Here is a 24,350-nt window from a genome sequence, read left to right on the forward strand (position 1 = left end):
TTGTAGAACAAGCTGGCCTCGAACTCACAAGCCGCCACCACCACCCAGCTAAACATTTTTTTTTTTTTCTGTTTTTTTGGTTTTTCGAGACAGGGTTTCTCTATGTATTCTTGGCTGTCTAGTACTCGCTTTGTAGACCAGGCTGGCCTTGAACTCACAGCGATCCTCCTGCCTCTGCCTCCCAAGTGCTGGGATTAAAGGCGTGTGCCACCATGCGCAGCTAAAGATTTATTTATTATATATATATATACAGTACTCTGTCTGCATGTACACCTATATGCCAGAAGAGGGCATCAGATCACAGATTAGATGGTTATGAGCCACCATGTGGTGGCTGGGAATTGAACTCAGGACCTCTGGAAGAGCAGTCAGTACTCTTAACCTCTGAGCCATCTCGCCGGCCCTCTGGCCATCTTAGTTTTGAGATAGCCTCTCAGTGAGTTCTGGAGCTCCCGGGTTAGGCTGGCTGGCTACTGTGGAGCCCCAGGGATGTGCCCATCTCCGCCTCCCCGGTGCTGGGATTACAAGCATTTACCACCACACTCAAATCCTCCTGCTTGCACATCAAACGCCTTACCAGCCTAGCTTCTCCTCTGCCTAGAGCTACTGAGTCTTCTGCTTTTGCCTCCCAAGTGCTGGGGCATCACACCTGGATTTCCCGAGGACCCTTGGAGGGTGCTATGCATTGCATATGTTGGAACAAGCAAGCAAACTGAGGTTCAGGCAACAGCTCAGTAATAGAGCACAGGCCGGAAGGTGCGCTATTCTGCCTGTCTTCAGCTCTGCAACACTGGGGTTCAGAGAGCTTAGTATATTGTATTTAGAGGGGAAGAAGAAACTGTAAGAGAGAGAAAGGGGCTGGACGGTGGTGGCCCGCGCCTTTAATCCCAGCACTCTGGAGGGAGAGGCAGGTGGATCTCTGAGTTTGAGTTCAAGGCCAGAGTAGTCTATAGAGCAAGTTCCAGGACAACTAGGGCTACATGGAGAAACCTTGTTTTGAAAAAACAGAGAGCCGGGCGGTGGTGGTGCACACCTTTAATCCCAGCACTCAGGAGGCAGAGGCAGGCGGATCTCTGTGAGTTTGAGGCCACCCTGGTCTACAAAGGGAGTCCAGGACAGCCAAGGCTACACAGAGAAACCCTGTCTCGAAAAACTAAAAAAAAAAAAAAAAAAAAAAAAAAAAAGACAAAAAAAACAGAGAAGGATGGGGAAAGTCAGCAAGAAAAGGTATGGGGGAGAAGGATGGAAGGAGGACAAAATAAAGTATAAGGCTGGAGAGATGGCTTAGTAGTTAAAAGCACGGGCTGGGTATTTTTGTTTGTGTAAGACCCATTTATTATGTATACAGTATTCGGCCTCCATGGCCTGCTCGCCAGAAGAGGGCGCCAGATCTCATTACAGATGGTTGTGAGCCACCACGTGGTTCTGGGAATTGAACTCAGGTCCTCTGGAAGAGCAGTCAGTGCTCTTAACCTCTGAGCCATCTCTCCAACCTGTTTTCGTTTATTTTTTAAAAGCATTATTTATTATTATGTATACAGTGCTCTGCCTACATGTATACCTGCAGGCCAGCAGATGGCATCAGATCACACTATAGATGGTTGTGAGCCACCATGTGGTTGCTGGAAATCGAACTCAGGACCTCTGGAAAAGCAGTCAGTGCTCTTAATCTCTGAGCCATCTCTCCAGCCCTTTGGGGTTTTTGTTTGTTTGTTTGTTTGTTTGATATAGGGTTTCTCTGTGTAGCCTTGGCTGTCCTGGACTTACTTTGTAGATCAGGATGGCCTTGAACTCACATTGATTCACCTCCTGCGTGCTGGGATTAAAGGCATGTACCACCATGCCCAGCTTTTGTTTTGTTTTTTCGAGACAGTTTCTCTGTGTACCCCTGGCTGGCCTGGAACTTGATCTGTAGCTGCCCTCAATCTCAGAGACACACACCTGCCTCTCCAGTACGAGGATTAAAAGCCTGTGCCCCTGCCTGGCTCGTACAGGCTGTTCTTGTAGAAGACCAGGCTCAATTGTCAGCATCCACATCGCCAGCTCACAATGATACATTACCCTAATTTCAGGAGATCTGTAGCATTCTTCTGGCTTCCAAGGGCACTGAAAACACACGGTACACATGGTACAAAGACATATGTGCAGGCAAAACAGCCATAAACACAAAACAGCTTTTTAAAAATAAGAATAAAGCTTAAAGCATATATGAAAATGTCACCATAATTTAAATTTTTTTCAGTACTGGGGATTTAAACAAGGGCCTCAAGCATGCTAGACAAATACTTTACCACTGAAATATGTCATAAAGCCTGAAAATGTCGTAATGAAACTTATTACTTCAAATGTTTACTTAGACATAATTTTTTTTCCGAGACAAGGTCTCTCTGTATAGCCTTGGTTGTCCTGGACTTGCTTTGTAGACCAGTCTGGCCTCAAACTCGCAGAGATCTGCCTGCTTCTGCCTCCGAAGTGCTGGTATTAAAGGTGTGCACCACCACACTCGGCTAATAAACGTTTCTTTCTTTCTTTTTCTTTCTCTCTCTCTCTCTCTCTCTCTCTCTCTTTCTTGTTGTTGTTTGTTTTTCTGTTTTTTTTTTAAAATTTATTTATTTATACAGTGTTGTGCCTGCAGGCTAGAAGAGGGCACCATATCTCATTATAGATGGTTGTGAGCCACCATGTGGTTACTGGGAATTGAACTCAGGACCTTTGGAAGAACAGCCGGTGCTCTTAACCTCTGAGCCATCTCGCCAGCCCCCTGTTTGTTTGTTTGTTTTTCAAGACAGGGTTTCTCTGTATAGCCTTGTCTGTCCTGGGCTCGCTTTGTAGACCAGGCTGGCCTCGAACTCACAGAGATCTGCCTGCCTCTGCCTCCCAAATGCTGGGATTAAAGGCGCGCACCACCATGCCCAGCTGTAGAAATAATTTTTAAAAGATGTATTTATTTATTATTTTATATATATATATATATACAGTGCTCTGCCTGCATGTACACCTGCAGGCCAGAAGAGGGCATCAGATCACATTAGAGATGGTTGTGAGCTACCCTGTGGTTCCTGGGAATTGAACTGAGGACCTCTGGAAGAGCTTAACCTCTGAGCCATCTCTCCAGCCCCACTTAGAAATAATTTTATATGGTTGGTAAAATGGCTCAGCAGGTATAAGTGCTTGTCATACAGGCCTGAGGACTTAAGTTCAATACCTGGATCTACAGTGGAAAGAGAGATAGGACTCCCAAAAGTTGTCCACTGACTGCTGTACATATAAATATGGCACTTGTAGCACCATACTCAAAATACACATATTACACACGAAACACTCACACACATTATTGTTTGTTTTTGTCGTTTTAGGTTTTTTAGTTAGTTTGTTTTTGCTTTTCCAGATACAGCGTCTCTGTGTAATAGCCCTGCCTGTCCTGGACTCACTTTGTAGACCAGGCTGGCCTTACAGGGATCCACCCGCCTCTCTCTCCCGAGCTCTGGGATCACAGGTGTGTGCCACCAAGCCTGACATGTCACATTATACAATTTTGAAAATATATCAATGGGGCCTGGAGAAATGGCTCAGCGGTTAAGAGCACTGACTGCTCTTCCAGAGGTTCTAAATTCAATTCCTAGCAACCACATGGTGGCTCACAACTGTCTATAATGGGATCTGATGCCCTCTTCTGGCGTGCAGGCGTACATACAGACAGAGCGAGCACTCATGGACATAAAATAAATAAATAAATATTTGCTAGATGTGGTGTGGTGGCACATGCCTTTGAGCCTAGCACTCAGGAGGCAGACGTAGGCAGATCTCTGTAAACTTGAGGTCAATCTGGTCTACAAAAGGGAGCTCAGCAGTTAAGAACACTGTCTGCTCTTCAAGAAGCCCTGAGTTCAGTACCCAGCAACCCCATGGTGGCTCACAACCATCTATACCCTCTAAGGTCCTCTTTTGGCATACAGGAGTACATGTAAATAGAGCACTCAAATACATAAAATACATACACACACACACACAGAGAGAGAGAGAGAGAGAGAGAGAGAGAGAGAGAGAGAGAGAGAGGGAGAGCGCCAGGGCTAGGCGTGGTGGTGCATGCCTTTAATCCCAGCACTTGGGAGGCAGAGGCAGGTGGATCGCTGTGAGTTCAAGGCCAGCCTGGTCTACAAAGTGAGTACAGGACAACCAAAGTTACACAGAGAAGCCCTATCTCCAACAACAACAACAACAACAACAAAAAAGAGCCCAGTGTGGTGGCGCACACCTTAATCCCAGCACTTGGGAAGCAGAGGCAGGCAGATCTTCCTGGGTTTGAGGGCAGTTTGGCCTATAAAGTTGAGTCCAAGACAGCCAAGACTACACAGAGAAAACCCTATTTTGAAAAACCAAAAGAAGGTTGGGCAGTGGTGGCGCATGCCTTTAATCCCAGCACTCCAGAAGCAGACGCAGGCAGATCGCTGTGAGTTCAAGGCCAGCCTGATCTATCAAGGGAGTCCAGGACAGCCAGGGCTACACAGAGAAACCCTATCTTGAAAAAACAAACAATCAAAAAACAAACAAACAAAAACAAAAAAGGCTGGGCATGGTGGCACATACCTTTAATCCCAGCACTTGACAGGCAGAGGCTCTTAACCACTGAGCCATCTCTTCGGCCCCCTGTTTAAGATTTCTTCATCTATTATGTATACAGTATGCTGCCTACAAGCCAGAAGAGGACACCAGATCTCATTATAGATGGTTGTGAGCCACCATGTGGTTGCTGGGAATTGAACTCATGACCTTTGGAAGAGCAGTCGGTGCTCTCAACCTCTGAGCCATCTCTCCAGCCCCATTTGTTTGTTTTTTTAAGACAAGGTTTCTCTGTGTAGCCCTTAAGTGCTTGTGAGCTATGCAACCTTGGGCAAATTTAAATTCCCTAAATACCCCAGGCTCAGTTTCTCTTACCGTAACCATTCATTCAACATTTTGTTGTTGTTTTGTTTTTAAGGCAAGATTTCTCTGTTACACAGAGCCATGGTTGTCTTGAACTCTCTTTGTAGACCAGGCTGGCCTTGAACTCACAGCGATCCATCTGCCTCTGCCTCTCAAGTGCTGGGATTAAAGGCATGTGCCACCATGCCCAGCCTTTTGTTTTTGTTGTTGTTGTTGTTTGTTTGTTTTTGTTTTTTTCAAGATAGGGTTTCTCTGTATAGGCTTGACTGTCCTGGACTCACTTAGGCTGGCCTCCAACTTGTAGAGATCCACCTGCCTATGTCTCTCAAGTGCTGGGATTAAAGGCGTGTGCCACCACTGCCCGGCTTTAAATTTTTTTTTTTAATGATTTATTTATTATGTATACAATGTTCTGCCTGCAAGTACACCTGTGCACCAGAAGAGGGCACCAGGTCTCATTATAGATGGTTGTGAGCCACCATGTGGTTGCTGGGAATTGAACCCAGGACCTTTGCAATAGTAGATGGTGCTCCTAACCTCTGAGCCATCCCTCCAGCCCCCTACAGTGGCATCTTATAGCATGTTTACTAGTTTCTCAAGAACAATTTTTTTTTTTTGAGACAGGGTTTCTCTGTGTTATATTGGCTGTCCTGGACTTGCTTTGTAGACCAGGCTGGCCTCGAACTCACAGCGATCTGCCTGCCTCTACCTCCCGAGTGCTGAGATTAAAGGCGTGAGCCAGCACGCCCAGCTTCAAGAACAATTTTTTAAAAAGATTTATTTATAATGTATACAGTGTTTTGCCTGCATGCACATTTGCACACCAGAAGACAGCACCAAATCTCATCATAGATGGTTGTGAGCCACCATGTGGTTGCTGGGAATTCAGGACCTCTGAAAGAGAAGTCAGTGTTCTTCACCACTGAGCCCTTTCTCCAGCCCTGCAAAACTCATAACAGAGTCCTGCTATGTAGGCCTGATTGGCCTACAGCTTTGTAGCTCAGGCTGGCCTGGACTGTTTTCTTGTCTCTACTTCCCAAGTGCTAGGATCAGCGCCACCACACTCAGTTAAACTTTACTTTTTTCTAGTGGAGCAAAGCTGGAGTTTGTATTGTTTTATTTCGTAAGACACTGTCTCACTGCAGCACAGGACATCCTGGGACTTGAATTCAAGATGAAGTTCATGGCAGCCCTCCTGCCTTACTCTCCTGATTCTGGGGTTACAGACATGCACTAGCTGGCTAAGAATGTTCTTTAATACAGATTTAAATAGAGACATGTAGAAGAGACAAAGAAAGAAAGGAGGGAAAAAAGATTAAAGAGAAAAAGGAAAGAGCCCAGTGTGGCCAGGTGGTGGCACATGCCTTTAATCCTAGCACTGGGGAGGCAGAGGCAGGCGGATCTCTGTGAGTTCGAGGCCAGCCTGGTCCACAAAGTGAGTCCAGAACAGCCAAGGCTACACAGAGAAACCCTGTCTCGAAAAACCAAAAAAAAAAGAAAAAAGAAAGAAAGAAAGAAAAAAAGAGCCTGGTGTGGTGGTGCATGCCTTTAATCTCAGCACTCAGGAGGCAGAAGCAGGTGAATCTCTGTGAGTTCAGGGTCATCCTGGTCTGCAGAGTGAGTTCAAGGACAGCCAGGGACATACAGAGAAGCCCAGTTATGAAAAAACAAAACAAAAAAGAATGATAATAGTTTAAGGCATCTGGGTGTGGTGGTGCACACCTTTAATCCCAGTACTCAGGGAGGCAGAGGCAGGTGGATCTCTGTGAGTTAGAGATAAGCGTGGTCTACAAATCAGTCAAGAACAGCGAGGGCTTTTACATAGAAAAACCCTGTCTCAAAAAACAAAAACAAAACAACCCCCATCCAAAAACAAACAAACAAAACCCCTAAAATCAAGTGTGTGTATATGCTGTGTGCATGCAAGTGACCCCCCCCCCCAACTCTGGTCTAAAGAGGGCATCAGATTCCCTGGAGCTCAAGTTCTCGGTGTTTGTGGGCTCCCTGACAAGGATGCTAGCTCTTCTGGAAGAGCAGCAGCAGGTCCTTAATTCCCGAGCATTCTCTCCAGCCCCCTCAAATGACCTCAGGTTTTGTCATAATATTTTTATTTTATTTTATTTATATATTTTTAAAAACAGGAAAATATGACTAATGAATGAACAGTAAAGATAGAAATGACATGTAAAAACAGAAAAGGATCGTGGCTGGCGGAAGATAAGGTTTGTATTTTGAGGTTAGAATTCCTTGCAGAGGAACAAAGGCAAAAAGAACACATGTCTTTGGAGGATGACAAGGATTTCTGGAGCAGTAGGAATGAAGCTTGGTAGAGAGACCAACGTAGGTTTTTGTGTAATTGTAGAGAAAGAGTGGGAAATGCGGTATTTTAAGAGAAAAAATTGCACTAGTGCCGCAGTATGAGATTAGGTAAGGGTTAGTGTTTAGACTGCAAGTGTCCACTTGGGGGTGCTGTTTCAAAACAGCGGCCGACTTGAAGCAAGGTGAAAGGAAAATGCAGCAGGTAGAACGTCAAACAAAGAAAAGGGTCTAACATTTGGACAAACTGACAAAAATAACGTGATACGCAAATGGTGACTCTCTTCCTTACTACTGCATACTCAGTAACGTGGTCTCCGACAGTACCACAAAACTGAGCCCTACAATTCGTCCACAGCCCCTATCAGCTAGTCTTCCTTCAGAGACTACTAGTCCCAGAATCCCTCGAGGGAGGTCAGGGTCCTCGTCCTCTTCCAGGGTGCAAAAGTGACTCGCTGCATGGCCTTCTGGGATTCGTAGTCTTGCAGTGTCCTTCGGGAAATGTAGTTCTCTGCCTACAATCGACTGGGCGAGGCGGCGCCGGCGATCAGAGCAGCTCTGGGTGTTCAGGGGCCAAGATGGCGGCGCGCCGGGGACGGAGAGACCGAGCCGCGCCGCCTCCGACCGGGGGCCCGGGTCCTGACCCTGGCGGTGGAGTTCGCGGCGGCGGTTGGGCGAGTCGGAGCCAAGCGCCGCATGGGACCGTGGGCGCCGACAGTGCCGCGGACCAGGTGAGAGGGTGGCCGGCGGCCCGCGGCTGGCTGCAAAGCGGCGTGTGCCGGGCGGTGACACGTGGACGCCACGGGAAAGGGAGGAAGCGCTTGCGTGCCGATGCTGCGGGAGCTGGGTAGGGCTGAGAGGACCTAAGTTGTTGGTTTGGGGGTACGCCAGCAGAGGGAGGAACCCTGCGGCGATTCCTGAGAACGCCGGGGGCACAGTGTCCGGCGTCGGAAACGTGGCCCTAGCTGGGGCGTCAGGGACTCGGGGTTGGAGTTGAAGGCTAAGACTTCTTTCTAAGAATGCCGAAGAGATTTCCTCCAGCTTGGCGCCGTAGTTCCTTTTTCGGAGCACGTGGGGGGACGATTTCCCGGGAGAACTTGTCTGTCTCCCCCTCCCCCTAGGCGGCCCGAGCGCCCACGTGGGTAGGGCTTGCCGGCGGGGGCGGGGGGAGCGCGGGGCGCGGGTCCACGTGGGGGCGGGGAAGGGATGTCCACGTGGCTCCTGTCCCAGGCTGTCGGGCATCTAGTATCCGCGCTGGAGCCGCACTGCCGGGAACTGGGTGTGTCCCAGCTGCTCCCGCCATCTCTGGCTTGTGCTGGGGACCTCCGGCCTGGAGGTAGGTAGGGGCTGCTGAAGAGAACTTTGCCCAGAGCCTTAGTAGTTTTTCGCTCTTGAACGCGCCTAACAACGCCTTCTGTCGGTCGGCAGATGGTGGACTTTTCCAGATGTTCTCATAAAGTCAGGTCGTGAAGTGAGGGTTAGAGGCTGAAGGGCTGTGGAGGCATGAGTTCGTGGAGGCTTCTGTCTGACCGGCTTGGAGTGGGTTGTGAGTCACAGACACTGGCGTTATGGTTACCTACAGTCCCTCATATGTGATTCAAGGGTCATGGAAGTGTCATTTTTACCTGGGACTAGTGTAATTTTTTTTTCCTCCCACTTTTTCTCTACCATTTCTTTGGGAGGAGATAGTTAAGGCGTGCTCTGTTGAATTCACAGACAACTGTCTGAGTTGTGTCTGTGAGGCTTTCTGCGATTTTTGATGGAGAGATGAAAAATTGGAGGTGTTTTGAGAACCATTCACCCTTAGTTGAACATTTAATCGGCCAGGAAGAATTCTTTGTGCTGAAATTGTGTGCGTGCTGCTTGTGTCTTTTAGTTCTCCTTAAAGTGTTTTCTCCAACTATTCAGTTCTGGGCTTCCAAAAAAAATGTTGGCTTGATGGAGACGTGATCAAGGAATTAGTTGGGTTCTTGATGCAGTTTCAGCAGAGTCCTTGACAGCAACCCCCCGCAGGAGGTGGACTTCCCAGTAATAGTAGTAGGTCCAGCAAAACTGGGGGGGGGGGGAGTGACTTTGGGGGCGTGACTCATGGGATCCACCACCCTTTTCCTCCAACCTTCTACATCTTTTGTGGCCAGTGCTGTTCACGTTTACCATCTGGGAGAGACAGTAGGATCCAAGATCCAGCTCTTATACAAGTCACATGGTCAGTCAACCCAGTACTTACCAAGGTGTCATATATTTAAGTACAGATGTGTTGCAAATGCCATTCCTGTTGTCTCTTGAGGAGAGACGGTTAATAATGGTGGATGAGACAGAAGGAAAGTGCAGGCTATTTGGGATTGTGTAGTCACCAGTAATGTAACTTGGGAGAGACATTTTAAATCGAGACCTCCAAGACTGAACTGTGTGAAAGACTTTTATTAGAGAGGAGAGTGTGAAGAACAAAGGCTTCTGGGAAGAGAGGCCAGCCTAGCAAAAGGGTGGGATGGCGTAGGACAAACTGAGCAGAGGCTGGAAGGCCACAACAGAAGGCATTACAAGGAGGCCAGTGCTAGGATTCTGTTGAAGGGATTGTAAAATTTTGTTTTATTATTTGGTTCTCTGTATAGTACTGGCTGTTATGGAACTTACTCTGTGTACCAGGCTGGCCTCACAGAGCTCTGCCTGCCTCTGCGCCCCCCCCCCCCCCCCCCCCCCCAGTGCTGACAGCACCACTGTGCCTCTTGAAGGGATTTATGATGGTCCTAGGCGTGACTAGTTACCTGTTTTTCTCTTGTTCCTCCTGGCTCAACTAGTTATATATTTTAAAATGTCTAGAAACATAAAAAAGTTTCTAGGCTTTGAGATAGGAGAATCGAGAGTTTAAGGATAGCTTTGGTTATATAGCAAGTGCAAGACCAACCTGGGCTACATGAGACTGTTTTGAAAAACTAAAAAAGTGGGCTTTGAATTGTGGATGAGCAGAATTGGCGTGGTTGTTGGAGTTTAAAGTGGTGGTGGTGGTGAGCTCACTTGGCCTTTGGGTGATCTTGACCCTGTGGGAGCTATCTATTCTACCTGGGGACGGTGAAGTATATGGGGCAAGTCATGTAAAGGGAGCCATATGTCTCTTGTCTTGGCCTCCAGCACCTGTAGAGAGGAGGTTTATAGAGCTGGACCGGTCTAGCCTAGTGGCTGGGCTGTAGAAAGAGGAGGTGGGGCAATTAGAGATGCAGGCTACTTGCTCACCGGTGACTGTTTGCTGAGCCGGGCACTATTCAGCTTCTAGTTGTAATTACAGGATTGTGAAGACCTGGATGGGAGGGGTTAGTCCTTAAAACCTGCTGCCTTTTCACTTTTATCTCTGGGCCTAGACTCCCTAAAGTGTCCCTAAGCCTGCCTTTACTCTCTTTGGGCTCTGCAGCTCCAGCTCTTAAAAGGACCAGGTGTGTGGAGGGGTATGGTCATACCTGTTGCTTTTTCTTTTGGAGGAGTCCAAGTGCTCCATTTAGTCCATTTTGGTGCCAAAGGCAGTTTGGTTTGTTTGTTTGTTTGTTTGTTTGACTCCCTTCTCAGGCTTTTACATCATGCTTCCAAGAGCAGATATGCATAGCTGGGGCTCTGGCCTCACCAGTTCCATTTTGGGCCTTGCCCATGCCCTGCCTATGACACTTGACAGGTCTGGGCGGGTCCTGCTTCATGACAAAGCTGAAGATACTGCTAGTTTACACAAGTATGGGAGGCGGGGCCTCTCTGCCTGTGGAATCAAGCTTTCTCTTTAAGAGATTTCCTTTAAACTACCATTGACATGTTGTAGCTCACCAGTGAGCCTAGAGGTGGGGCTCAGTTATAGCATCTTAGAGTGGGTTTAGTCTCCAGCACCGAAGTAGAAAAGGGAGTATGAATATTGGTTGTATAGAAGATATGTATATAGTTCTGCCTGGCCTGGCACATTCCTTAACCAAGTGCTGGGATTAAAAGCTTGTATCGCCACTTTTGTTTGCATTAAAAGTTTAAGGCATTACAGTGGGTGTGGTGGTGGCTAGGGGCCCTTTTGTACCACTGGGTGTGTGGACAGAGTACAACTGAAAGGAATCAGTCTGCTCTGCCTTGTGAGTTCAGAGGACTGAACTGAGAAGCTGAGCCATTGCTGTGGCCCAGGGTTATGTTCTGGGATTGACAGGGTAGGCAGGATGTGATGGTCAGGAAATTAAAAGGTTGAGAAGAATGTTGGGGCTGTTGTGGTTAGAGACCAGCATGGGCTAGGGAAGCCCAAGACCTTGAAAGAAGGGAGGATTGAAGCTCAGTACAAAGCAGAGGCCTGGGGCGGCTCGTTGTGGGTCATATGTTTGGAGCTTACCTGTCTCCTGGTTGACCATTTTCTTTGATATGCCCCTCCATCTGGTACTTTTCCACTGAGAGTGATGATGACCACTACTACTTATATCTGTCTGTCTGTCTGTCTATCTGTTCATTTATTTTGAAACAGGGTTTCTCTGTTTAGTCCTGGCTGTGCTGGAATCACTCTGTAGAGCACTCTAGCCTTGAGCTCAGAGATCTGCCTGTCTCTGCCTTCCCAGTGTTGGAATTAAAGGTGTGTGTCACCACTGCCCAGCAGCAGATGACTTCTGTTTTTTCCTTTTGGTTTTTCCAAGACAGGGTTTCTCTGTATAGCCTAGGCTGGCCTTGAACTCGCAGAGCTGCCTGTCTCTGCCTCCCTAGTGCTGGGATTAAAGGCATGCACCACCACACCCGGCTAGATACCTGGTTTTAATGGAGTTATCAGTTAGCTGCCCTCCAGAAGACTTGGGTCTTTCTGACTTACCTTTTCTTTTGCCTTAGGTCCATGAGGAGGGGGAAGACTCTAGCTTTGCAAACCTTCCTCGGCTGGGCCCATCTCTGAGGGAGAAAGACCTGGAAATGGAGGAGCTGATGCTGCAAGATGAGACACTACTGGAGACCATGCAGAGCTACATGGATGCCTCCCTCATATCCCTTATTGAGGATTTTGGGAGTCTTGGAGAGGTGAGCTGGGGCAGGGCTTGGAGTTCTTCACAGAGGATCCATGGGGTCTTCTATCTTGAATCTTTGGAGTTGTTTTAGATAGGGCTTTGTTATCTCAGGTCCTTGGCCTCTTGGATGCTCAACCTACATCCTTGAAAGCTGTGTTTTGTGTGGTGGTGGAGTTAGACTGCAGACTGTCAGAGTATGGCTCATGAAGGATACCTTCATCTTGGACTATGGTCCAGAGCTTACCCTCCTTTCAGGGTCTCTGACCTACGTTACATGTCTAGGAGCTTCTGTCACTGCTTTTGAGTCTAATTCCAGTCTAGTGCAAGACGGTTTCTGGAGCATCATCCACCTCATTTGAATGTACAAGTGTGAAGCCCAGGCTTCCAACTCAATCTAACAGGTCCTTGTTAGCGCCCAAGTTGGTCAGTAGTAGAGACTGGCGCCCATGCTTGCTCTCATCCAGGTCCTTCCTGCTGTCAGATTAAGTTGAGTGAGTCTGGGAGATGAGTTCTCTTGGCACTTAGTTTTTTTCGTGGCTTAAAGGGTTATTAGAGATCTTGTGGGGGCCTCTTGTCTTTCTGGAGCAGAGCAGGTTATCTCTGGAGGACCAGAATGAAATGTCGCTGCTCACCGCTCTGACGGAGATCTTGGACAATGCAGATTCTGAGAACCTGTCTCCGTTTGACAGCATTCCCGATTCAGAGCTGCTTGCCTCTCCTCGGGAGAGCTCCTCTGTGAGTACGGGATGGGGGAGGAGCAGAGGGCCAAGGTTACAACCACACCTGTGAGCCTGGTCATAGAGATCTGCACAGGCTGATTTGGGGTCTCTCTTCCTCATAGCTGCACAAGCTACTCACTCTGTCTCGGACACCCCCAGAACGTGACCTCATCGCCCCAATCGACCCTTTGGGGCCCAGCATAGGCAGTAGTAGGGTAAGCCTGACGTGGGGACCCTCTTGAGCTTGCAGATGGGGAAGACAGATAGCTAGGGTTGGTTTGGAAAGCACTTGAGGAGTCTCCTGAGTTTGCCCTTCTCTCCTGCAGGTTGAGATGTCCCTTGCAGATTCTCCTTGGGACTTGTCTCCACCTCCGTTCTTGGAGACTTCTTCCCCTAAGCTGCCTAGCTGGAGACTCTCAAGAGCAAGACCTCGATGGGGTCAGTCCCCTCCTCCCCAACAGCGCAGTGATGGAGAGGAGGAGGAAGAGGTTGCCAGCTTCAGTGGTCCAATACCTGCTGGGGAACTCGACAACTCAGTGAACAGCTTGGACTTCCCCATGCACCTGGCATGCCCTGAGGAAGAAGACAGGTCAATAGCAGCAAAGGTGACAATGCCAGCATCTGGTGATGAGAGCATCTCCTCATTGAGTGAACTAGTACGGGCCATGCATCCATACTGCTTGCCCAGCCTCACCCACTTGGCATCACTTGAGGGTGAGCTTCAGGAACAGGCCGAAGATTTGACGCTGCCTGAGGGTTGTGTGGTGCTGGAGATTGTGGGCCAGGCAGCCACAGCTGGAGATGACCTGGAGATCCCAGTTGTGGTGCGGCAGATTCCTTCTGGGTCGCAGTCTATGCTCCTGGACGAGTCAGGAGGGCCCAGTCCTGCCTTACAGCTACTCATGCCCACCGTGGAGTCCGGGACAGAAGCTGCTGTGCCTGAGGTTGCCCCTTGCTCTGATCAAGAGTTATCTCTGACCTCTGCCTGTTTATTGGAGCCCAAGGAAATCGTAGAGTCATTGGCACCGAAGGAGCCTCAGAACCCACTGGCCAGTGCAGTTCAGGGTTCTCAGAGAGTTCCCAGAAAGGGCAGGAAGAAAAAGAACAAGGAGCAGCCAGCAGCCTCTTTGGAAGGCTATACCAGGAAGCTGAGGTCATCTTCTCGTGGACAGTCTACTGTGACCACGGAGGGGAGCTCTCAGGCAGGCAACGTACAGAAACAGCCTCAGGAAGAACTTCGGAGAAACACTGGGGCTCCTCAGAGCAGGGGGAAGCCACGTGCTTGGGCTCGGGCATGGGCTGCTGCCTTGGAGAAGACTGGGTCGGAGGACTTGGAGAGAAGTGCAGGACTAGATGGCAGTCCTACTGAAGAGGATGATCTAGATCTCGGTCCTACACTGGTGGAGACAGGCCAGGCCGAGCTGCCGTTAAACCACTCTGCCCAAGCTGCCGCTATGCCGCTCGACTCTGTTGAAACTGGCTCCACTCAGGGCCGTGCTGTAGCTGATGCTAAACCTGTTGACCAGGCTTCAGCTAGAGCAGAGCTGGTTGGTCCTCTACCAGTAGGCCCAGTGTTAACTGGCCCAGTCCTGACTGATAGGACAGGAGTTGAACCTGTAGTGGCTATTCCCATTTCAGATAACTTGTCTCCAACTAATGCTCTTCCAGCTAACACAGCACCAGCTGACCCTGTCCCAAATGATCAGGCTCCAGTTGATCCTGTGCTAGTTAAGACCAGACCCACTGACCCCAGACGTGCAGCAGCAGCAGCTCAGGGGAGCCGCCCGCCCCTGGAGTCCTCAGACCGTCTGAAAGACATCACTACTGGAGTCAAGGATGCTGTAGGTTCTACAACCCAGGAAGCCAGACCTCGGCCTCTCAGCCTGTCTGAGTATCGTCAGCGAAGGCAGCAACGGCAAGCAGAGACAGAAGACAGGAATTCTCAGCCCCCAGCCAGCAAGTGGCCTAGTCTCCCAGAGACCCCCAAAGGGCTGGCAGATATCCCTTGTCTTGTTCCGCCAGCACCAGCCAAGAAGACAGCTCCACAGAGAAACTCTGTAGTTATGCCAGAGACTTGTTCTGTGTCTGTGGGTTCCAGCCCTGCTTCCCCTAGCCCCGAGCCATCTGCAAGCAAACTTATGGTTTCCACTCACTCTGAACAGTTGCCATCTCATGAGATGCCACTTCCAGCTAGACCACCCCCTCCCACCCTGCAGTCTGTATCTGCTGCTGGGCCCATCCCTCCCACAGTGCCCACTCCTTTGCCTTTTCCTCCAGGCATACCTCCTCTGCTTTCTCTTCCTTCAAGTGGCCATGGAGTCCCCGGTCTGCCCCCACCACCCTTGCAACCTGCTGGACTTCCAGTGTCAATGAGACAAATTCCATCTGAACCCTATACTCACTACACCCCTGTGCCGCCCTGGCCTTGTTATCCCTCTGTGTCCCCATCTGGCTATTCTTGTCTGCCCCCACCACCAACGATGCCCATGGTGTCTGCTACTCCTGGTACCTATGCTGTACCCCCGACTTGCAATGTGCCTTGGGTACCCCCTCCTGCACCAGTTTCACCTTACAGCTCCAGCTGTGCCTATGGGCCCCTAGGGTGGGGCCCAGGGCTGCAACAGCCTCCGTTCTGGTCTACTATTTCTCCACCTCCATTGTCTTCTGCCTCTACTGGAAGAGTTATTCCCCCATCCAATATGGAGCCCGGTAGTAATCCAGCTGGGCCTTCTGAAGATGTGCTTCCTGTGCCAGTGTCTCCTTCCTTGAGTTCTGGGCCAGCCAGCCCCGTAGCTCCACCAATAGAGCCTACAAAGCCGGAGGTCCAGCCAGTGCCTGTATCTCCCCAACCGAAACACAAAGTGTCCACCCTGGTACAAAGTCCCCAGATCAAGACTCCACCAAGTCTGTCTGCTGAGTGTGTAGCTACTGGGGAGTCTGCATCAGAGAGGCTAAAGCCTGAGGCCCAGGAGAGCAGACCAAGAGAGAAGCCCCTGCCGACGGCTAACAAGGCTGTTCCCATAGCAAGGCAGAGCACTGTGGCAAAGCTGCCTGCGGCCCATCCAGCCCGTCTGAGGAAGCTCTCCTTCCTGCCCCCACCATGTACTCAGGGTCCTGAGGACGTGGTCCAGGCATTCATCAGTGAGATTGGTAAGTGGCGATGCAGTCCTTACAAGAAGGGTATAGGGGTTGGCTGGAAGCCTTGCCCACAGGGCAGAAGGAATACATACATGCACAAGGCTGCGCTTGGTTGCATTTCTTTGGAGTGGTCTTGAGATACGGATTGGAGTCCTTGCTGTGTGCTGCTCCCTTGGTCCACTCATTTTGGTGGGCAGGGAGGCATGTAAAGGGGATGGGGCGACTTTAGTCTGTGCTCTTTCCCTTCACAGGAATTGAAGCATCAGACCTGTCTAGTCTGTTGGAGCAGTTTGAGAAATCAGAAGGTGAGGAAACCTAGGTAGTTTTGTTCAACTCTTGCTTTTGTTTATGCATCCTTTGGGTTTAGCCTTGGAGTGGCTTCAACTGGGGTAAAGAAAGGGTAGAGGGCAGCCCCAACCACCAGAAGAGGAGACAGCATGTCACCTGGGAGAGAAGTCTAAGCCAGGGCCATGATGGTGTAGCCTCAGTAATTAAGTGAGTAAATAAGGGGAGGACCCAGGAGGTGGGGTGGGTTGAGGACGTCCTCTCCAGGGAAGCAGCTCTTAAGCTGAGCTTCGAGAGGCGGGTTTCATGCTCTGTATGTTGTGTATAAGGCAGAAAGAAAGGTATTGGGTTATTCCTACAAGGTAGATGCGTTTGGAGCAGGGCAGTGGTGGCGCAGGCCTTTAGTCCCAGCACTAAAGAGGCAGAGGCATCTGGAACTCTTGAGTTTGAGGCCAGCCTGGTCTACAGAGCGAGTTCCAGGACAGCCAGGGCAACACAGAAATCCTGTCTCAAAATAAATCAACAGAAAATTCTTTTGGAAGACAGTGAGGAGCCTGACTTGCTCCTGACAAGGCCCAGTGCTAGGTGCTGTGGAGGTTACTGTGGTATAGCTGGGGCAGAGAACCTGCACAGGTGACACTGGAGTTGGTAGCAAGTGTTTGTAGTCCATGGTAGAGTATAAACAGTGAGGCAGGAAGGCTCCGTCTTAGAGATGTGCTTTCACGGGAGAACTGTGCTCAGCCTGCGCCAGGGGCCTGGATTCAGTTGCAGGACAAGTCTGAGGTCAAGTGTGGTGTTTAAGCCCAGCACTGAGAAGTAGATTTCTGAGCTCAAGGCCAGCCTGGTTTTAATGGTGAGTTCCAGGCCTGCTGGACTAGCGACCCTGTTTCAATTTATGGCTTGGAAATTAGTTAGGCAGACCATGTTGGACCTTGAGACTCTAGGAGCTCAGTGGGGGTATGTAGGCAAAGCTGGCTCATTCTTTCCCTGGGTGTCAGGATGCACTTCTATGCCACCTCAGTTTGGGACAACTGGTTGGGCTTTTAACTAATATGGTTTCTTTACAGCCAAAAAGGAGTGTCCTCTCGCGGCTCCTGCTGACAGCTTGGCTGTAGGAAACTCAGGGTAAGTATGGAGATGTGAACGAGTTACCCTACAGCTGTTGGTCAGCAGCCGGCCAGCACTCCAGGACTTCCAACTGGACCCCTTTGTGGCAGGGATGTTCGTCGACTCTAGTGTTTCTGCCAGTTTCCTGTCCCCTTCTCTGTGAACGTCAGACCCTGTCTTGGGTGATGAGTGGGGGAGGGTATGTGCTGTCAGGAATTCCAAATGCCTTGGAGGTGCCTCTTATTCTTTGGGATTTCTTCCCTTCTGTTATTAGACTTCAGGCTTGTTCAGTGCTGATGATGAAGTCCCTTAAGACAGGGGAAAATAGCTGGGGCTTCCCCTAACTCTTTGGAAGGCATAGGCACCTGCACCCCTTTACTTTCCAGCGTTTTAACGAGAGGCCTCTTTTTCACATTCCTGATCTGCTAAGCATGTTTTGACCCTGATTTTGGTTAGATTTGAGCTTGGTAGGCCAGGGTCCTGATTGGAGGAGGGGGTGGGGTGGAGGTGCACAGGGTCATCTCGAAGGCCTAGCCAGCCAGCCTCCTGAAGTTTGGCAGAATTGAACAGGCCCAATTGACAGCTTGATCACTAAGTACCTTCTGTGCTAGAAGACCATGGGGGCAGTGGAGGCATGCAGGTTATCTTTCTACATACAGCTTTCATGGCTTTTTGAGGAAAGCAGATGTATAAGATATTGAGGCAATGAACCAGGCTTTCCCTTTTCCCCCCTGCCAGCAGCATTGACACTCCCCAGGAGAAGAGACCCCTAGACCGGTTACAAGCCCCAGAACTGGCCAACGTGGCAGGTGGGTTCAGGTTGAACTCTGGCTCTTGGTGTGTACAGCACATGTGCAGTACCTGCTGTACATCAAGTTTGTGTAGGCAGTGGGGTACAGACAACTGATCTCCGTGTTTTGTGTTCATGGTCAAGGGGCAGATGTGTAAACAAGCATGTGGATTATCCGAGGTGATGTATTCAGTAGGACGTGAGGGGGCAGTAAGGGGAGGGTTGTATGGAGCCGTCTCTCTAAGCTAAGGCTCGACAACAGTCACTGCTGTCAGTCAGATGGTAGCATTTAGGGGACAAACGGAGCACTCTGAGCAGCAGAAGCAGCTATGAGGTTCTGCAGCTCTGTGAGTGGTTTGGTTTGACCCAGGGAGAGAGGCTGATTAGGGTAGTGAATAGATGGAAAAGCAGAGTTAAGGCTCGAGTGATTAAACAAGAGGTCAGCTTATGGGGATTTAAGCTCTGGAATTTCATCATGTCTGTTTATTGTTGAAAAAGCATTTTCACATTGGTTTTTGGATGGTCTGTCTAGCAGGAATCTGGATAACTGCAATGGATCCAGAAGGGAAGTGGGAAATCTATAGTACTAGTCTAGGCACGTGGAACCTAGGCACTAGGTAATGCCAGGTGGAGGGTGGCGGTAAGCATAAAACGATTGGGTAAATTAGATGGAACCTGGTCACTAGGTAGGTTCAGGTGGCTGACCTTAGATACAGATCTCTTGTGGTTAAAGCGTGGGAGCAGTTGGGCTGTTGTCAATGTTCAGTGTACTCTGAGAAGTGGGCTCTCGAGCCTAGATACACAGAATCTGGAGTATAGAACTGGATCTCACCCTGCTATCTCCATCCTCCCTCCCCCCCACAGGGCTCACCCCTCCAGCTACCCCTCCCCACCAATTATGGAAACCCCTGGCTGCTGTCTCACTCTTGGCCAAAGCCAAATCTCCTAAATCTACTGCCCAGGAGGGAACTCTGAAGCCTGAAGGAGTTACAGAGGCCAGACATCCAGCTGCAGCCTGCCTCCAAGAAGGGGTCCATGGCCCTAGTCCAGTCCACGTGGGCTCTGGGGACCATGACTATTGTGTCCGAAGCAGGACACCCCCCAAAAAGATGCCTGCCCTAGTCATTCCAGAGGTGGGCTCCCGATGGAATGTCAAGCGCCATCAGGACATCACCATCAAACCTGTCTTGTCATTGGGCCCAGCTGTTCCCCTACTTCCATGCACAACTACTTTCCAGGAGCCACTTGATCACAGGACTAGCAATGAGCAGGCAGATCCTTCAGCGCCCTGTCTTGCCCCATCCACCTTGCTGTCTCCTGAGGCCTCACCCTGCCGGAATGACATGAGCACTAGGACTCCCTCTGAGCCCCCAGGCAAGCAGAGGTCAATGCGCTGTTACCGGAAAGCCTGCAGATCAGTCAGCCCCCCAAGTCGGGCCTGGCAGGGCCGCCGTGGCCGCAGCAGCCGGTCTGTCAGCTCTGGGTCCAACCGGACCAGTGAAGCATCCTCATCCTCATCGGTGTCTTCCTCATCCCGGTCCCGGTCCAGGTCCCTCTCCCCCCCACACAAGAGGTGGCGAAGGTGAGCTTTGATGGCCTGTTAAGATTCTTTCCACTTCAGAGGCTCATGAACTCTCTTTGGTGCTTTACTTTGAAAAGGTTATGGCTTAACTCATGTCCTTTTGGTCTTTTGGTCACTATGGCTGAAGGTTTCCGTCTTTGGCTTTTGTCTTCCTTTTTGTGGATTCTTGAGGCAAGCTGTGGGATTATCCTGTGTTGGAGTCTGGGATATTCCTGAAGTTTTCCTGCTTCCTTGAGATGTGCCTTGGGTAGACGTGTTAGAGTTCGCTCTTGGCTGTGATTATTTCATGTTACTGTCATCAGTGCTTAGACATGGGATTTTCTTGGTATCAGTACAGGGTAGTGGGTTACCCTTAGTGCTAGTGAAATGGCTCAGTAAGTAGGTAACACTGCGTGCTGGGTGACCTGAGTGTGATCCTGGGCCACATGGTGGAATGAGAAACAATTATTTTGTTTGTTTGTTTGTTTGTCCGAGGCAGGGTTTCTCTGCGTAGCCTCTGCTGTCCTGGACTAACTTTGTTGACCAGGCTGTCCTCAAACTCAGTGCTCCACCTGCCTCTGCCTCCCAAGTGTTGGTATTAAAGGCGTGCACCACCACGCCTGGGGAGAAACAATTTTTTTTTTTTTTTTTTTTTTAAACAAGAGCACAAATCCACTTTTATTATTATTCCAATAATAATTTTATTATTATATATTTATTATTTTCATTAGTTTAAATCCAGGAAGGGTATAGCAGCACACATTGATGGATTCTGTGTCAATGGCCTTTGCAGGAAGGTTGCTTCGGAATTTGGCACGAACCATGCCACTGGAGAAACAATTCTTGAAAATTGTCCTGACATCTATGCATGCTGTAGTGTGTATACACACACACACACACACACACACACACACACACACAAAACAAATAAATGTAGAAAAAGGAAAAGATTTCCTGTGCTGGGGCTGTTGAGTGCCTGGTAGCAGGCATGAAGCCCCAGATTTGAGTCCCGGCACCATGTAAACTAGACTTGTATTGCATGTCTACAATACTGAGGATGTGGAGGCCAAAGGACAACAAGCTAAATTCACTTGAGCTACGTAAAGATTTTGGGGAAAGTCTGGGATACATGAAACAGTGTCTCAAAAATAAATGAAGTGTTTCAGCACTGATGCCTATCTTCAGAAATGGCTCTCATCTTGGTGACAGTTTTTTAAAAAGATTTATTTATTTGTTATGTATACAGTTTGCCTGCATGTACACCTGTACACCAGAAGATCTCATTATAGATAGTTGTGAGCTGCCATGTGGTTGCTGGGAATTAAACTCAGCCAGTGCTCTTAACCTCTGAATCATCAAGGCTTGCGCCACCACGCCCGGCTCAGTATTTCTTTTAGATACAGTAGCATAGGTAGAGCTCAGGCTTTGGTACCCACTCCAGCACTGCGGATAGAGTAGTTGCCAAAGGTAGTGTGAGCTAGCCCCCCATCTCCTTGCTCTCCCTGAATTTCCTTTCTGTTTCTGATTTGTTAAGTGATTTCCTGTTTTCAATAGCGTGGTGGAAAACATGCTGTAATTAAAGCTCAGTAGTTATAGAGCTGTGTTGCATATGTGGAAGGCCTGGGTATAATCCTCAATACCAGGGGAAAGAGCTGTGCATGCTGGGCATGGCAGCAGAATCCCAGGCCTGGCAAAGCAGAGGCAGGAGAAGTACATATTCAAGTGTGGCTTGGGCCAGGCGGTGGTGCCGCATGCCTTTAATTCTGACAGAGGCAGGCAGATCGCTGTGAGTTCGAGGCCAGCCTGGTCTACAAAGCAAGCTCAGACAGCCAAGGCTACACAGAGAAACCTTGTCTCGAAAAACCCTAACCCTAACCCTGAGACCCCATCTCAAAGAAAGGATAATAAAAGGTCATGTAAATCTGTAGTGCTGCTTGATGCATCTAAAATATTGTGAAGGGTCTCCCCTTTGCTGTCTGCAAAGGAAACCTGAAGTTGTTCTGCTTTGTCTGGTCCTGAGCTTCCTGACATGGAGGCAGGTCAGCCTGGCTGAGGTTGTGGAACATACTGCACCATTCCTGTCATCCCTCTGCATTTGTTCCAGGTCCAGCTGCAGTTCCTCTGGACGTTCCAGAAGGTGTTCATCCTCTTCTTCTTCTTCCTCTTCCTCATCCTCATCCTCCAGTTCCAGAAGCCGATCTCCCTCCCTGTCCCCTCATAGAAGTGACCGGAGGCACCGGTGAGCTTGAGCTTGTTTGAGGGCATCTAGGAAGCAGGGCAGGTGCCTTCGATGTCTGAGTCTTGGCTTGTTCTGTGGCTGATGGTGCCTCTCTTGTCAGGTACAGCACTTACCGTTCACATGACCATTACCAAAGGCAGAGAGTGCTGCAGAAGGAACGTGCAATAGTGAGTAGGAAGGCAGTTCCTGGGGGTGAGGAGGGCCTCCCCTTGTGCCTTGAGCTCAGAATCATCAAGAGTCGCAGCTCTGGTTCATAGCGTCGCGTTTATCCTTTCTCCACACAGGAAGAAAGAAGGGTAGTCTTCATTGGGAAGATTCCTGGCCGGATGACTCGGTCAGAGCTGAAACAGAGGTTCTCTGTTTTTGGAGAGATTGAGGAGTGCACCATTCATTTTCGTGTCCAAGGGTAAGGTTTTTTTTTTGTTTGTTGAAATAGGCTTTCTTGTAGCCCTAGCTGTATGGAACCTATTCTGTAGAGCAGGCTCAGAGATCTGCCTCTGCCTCCCAAGTGCTGGAATTAAAGGTGTGCGCCACCACAGCCCAATTCCAAGGGTAAGTCTTATAGTTTGGATGTTCTTTTGTTAAGTTCTTTTTTTGTTTTTATTTTTGAAACAGTTTATCTGTGTAGCCTTGGCTGTCCTGGAACTCTCTGTAGCTGGGTGTGGTGGTGCACACCTTTAATCCCAGCACTTGGGAGGCAGAGACAGGTGGATCGCTGTGAGTTCAAGGCCAGCCTGGTCTACAGAGTGAGTCCAGGACAGCCAAGGCTATACAGAGAAACCCTGTCTCAAAAACTCAAAAAAAAGAAAAAAAAAGATTATTGGTTTTTCAAGGCAGGATTTCTCTGTGTAGCCCTAGCTGTCCTGCACTGAGTTTGTAGCCCAGGCTGGCCTCAAACTCACATCTGTCCACCTGCCTCTGCCTCCCACGTGCTAAGATTAAAGGTGTGCGCCACCATGCCTGGTCTTATTTATTTATTTAATGTATAAGAGTGCACTATCTGCATGAACACCTGCTGGGAATTGAACTCAGGACCTCTGGAAGAGCCATCTCTCCAGCCCCTCTGTTAAATTCTTATACCTGTGTTCTGTTGTGCTAGGCTGAGTGGGGTCACCTTTGTTTTTATAATCAGAGGGTTGGCCATAGGGGAAATGAAAAGATGCACCTCTGTATCCTGGGGTGCTGAATTACTCCATGGCCTCTGCCCAAATGGCTCATTCTCCCCACTAGTGACAACTATGGTTTCGTCACTTACCGCTATGCTGAAGAGGCATTTGCAGCCATTGAGAGTGGCCACAAGCTGCGGCAGGCGGACGAGCAGCCCTTTGACCTCTGCTTCGGGGGCCGCAGGCAGTTCTGCAAGAGGAGTTACTCTGACCTCGGTGAGTGATGGAGGGCGATGGGAAGTGAGTGATGGAGGGCGATGGGAAGGAAGGCTAGCCGGCTTGCATCTGACGCAGGAAGAACCTAGCGGGGAGGCGCTCCCACAGCTCTTTACAAGCGGTACAGGCTTGCTCCATCCATGCTTGCATGGGTTGGCTCCCTGTGCTTGAGAAGTACAGTGAAAGACTTAATGCTTGCTCCTCTCTGTTTCTGTAGACTCCAACCGGGAAGACTTCGACCCTGCCCCTGTAAAGAGCAAATTCGACTCTCTTGACTTTGATACATTGTTGAAACAGGCCCAGAAGAACCTGAGGAGGTAACCCTGGGCGCTCCTCCCCTCCCATTTGTTCTAGAGGTGCCCAACCTCTTCTCATCCCCTCCCCCACTCCAGGGGAGAGAGCTGCTAGTGTGGAAATGACTGTTTTATAAGGAAATGGAAAAAAGTTAAATAAAAATGTGTTAACTCTGGATTTTTAGGTGGTATTTGTTTTTTTTTAAATAACAGGCATTGAATAAGTTAACATGCATTTCTATGTACGCTGGGTCTGAGGGGACTGTCTAATAAACATGAATTTAGAACTCCTTGTTTTGTGCTTCTTTCTATGTGCTGGTGTCAAGTGCACACAGTATCTAGTATCTGTGGACACATTAGGGCAGCGCTTACCTTAACTGAGGTCCCAGGACCCCTCTACTGGGGAGGTGTAAAATCACATTGGCTTTTACTTGGCTGCTCATGTAAAATAGGTCAAAGTGGGGGGGGCACACTTTATTTGTTTTTTGCTTTTTCTAGACAGGGTTTCTCTGTGTATCCTTGGCTGTCCTCCACTCACTTTATAGACCAGGCTGGCCTTGAACTCACAGTGTTCCGTCTGCCTCTGGCTTGCTGGGATTAAAG

The 24,350-nt window shown here is 49.3% G+C and overlaps 1 protein-coding gene across 3 annotated transcripts; it reads left to right on the plus strand.

Moving 5' to 3' along the window:
* Nucleotides 1-7,786: 7,786 nt before the first annotated feature.
* On the plus strand, nt 7,787-24,158 carry Pprc1 (PPARG related coactivator 1). Of its 3 annotated transcripts, none has more exons than XM_051146689.1 (14): nt 7,787-7,970; nt 12,064-12,246; nt 12,822-12,968; nt 13,075-13,173; nt 13,276-16,102; nt 16,342-16,395; nt 17,443-17,500; nt 18,224-18,291; nt 19,137-19,854; nt 21,938-22,072; nt 22,173-22,239; nt 22,357-22,478; nt 23,303-23,454; nt 23,672-24,158. In XM_051146689.1, exons 1-14 carry the CDS (start codon nt 7,818-7,820, stop codon nt 23,773-23,775), a joined length of 4,887 nt encoding a protein of 1,628 aa, XP_051002646.1. In that variant the 5' UTR covers nt 7,787-7,817; the 3' UTR covers nt 23,776-24,158. The 3 variants fall into 3 exon arrangements, with proteins under 3 accessions (XP_051002646.1, XP_051002645.1, XP_051002647.1); XM_051146688.1 differs by having other exon boundaries at nt 13,075-13,167; nt 13,279-16,102; nt 18,221-18,291; XM_051146690.1 differs by lacking the exons at nt 18,224-18,291; nt 19,137-19,854 and having other exon boundaries at nt 13,075-13,167; nt 13,279-16,102; nt 23,672-24,157.
* The last annotated feature ends 192 nt before the right edge of the window (nt 24,159-24,350 follow it).

Source organism: Acomys russatus, chromosome 5 (assembly GCF_903995435.1).
Source record: "Acomys russatus chromosome 5, mAcoRus1.1, whole genome shotgun sequence".
NCBI lineage: Eukaryota > Metazoa > Chordata > Mammalia > Rodentia > Muridae > Acomys > Acomys russatus.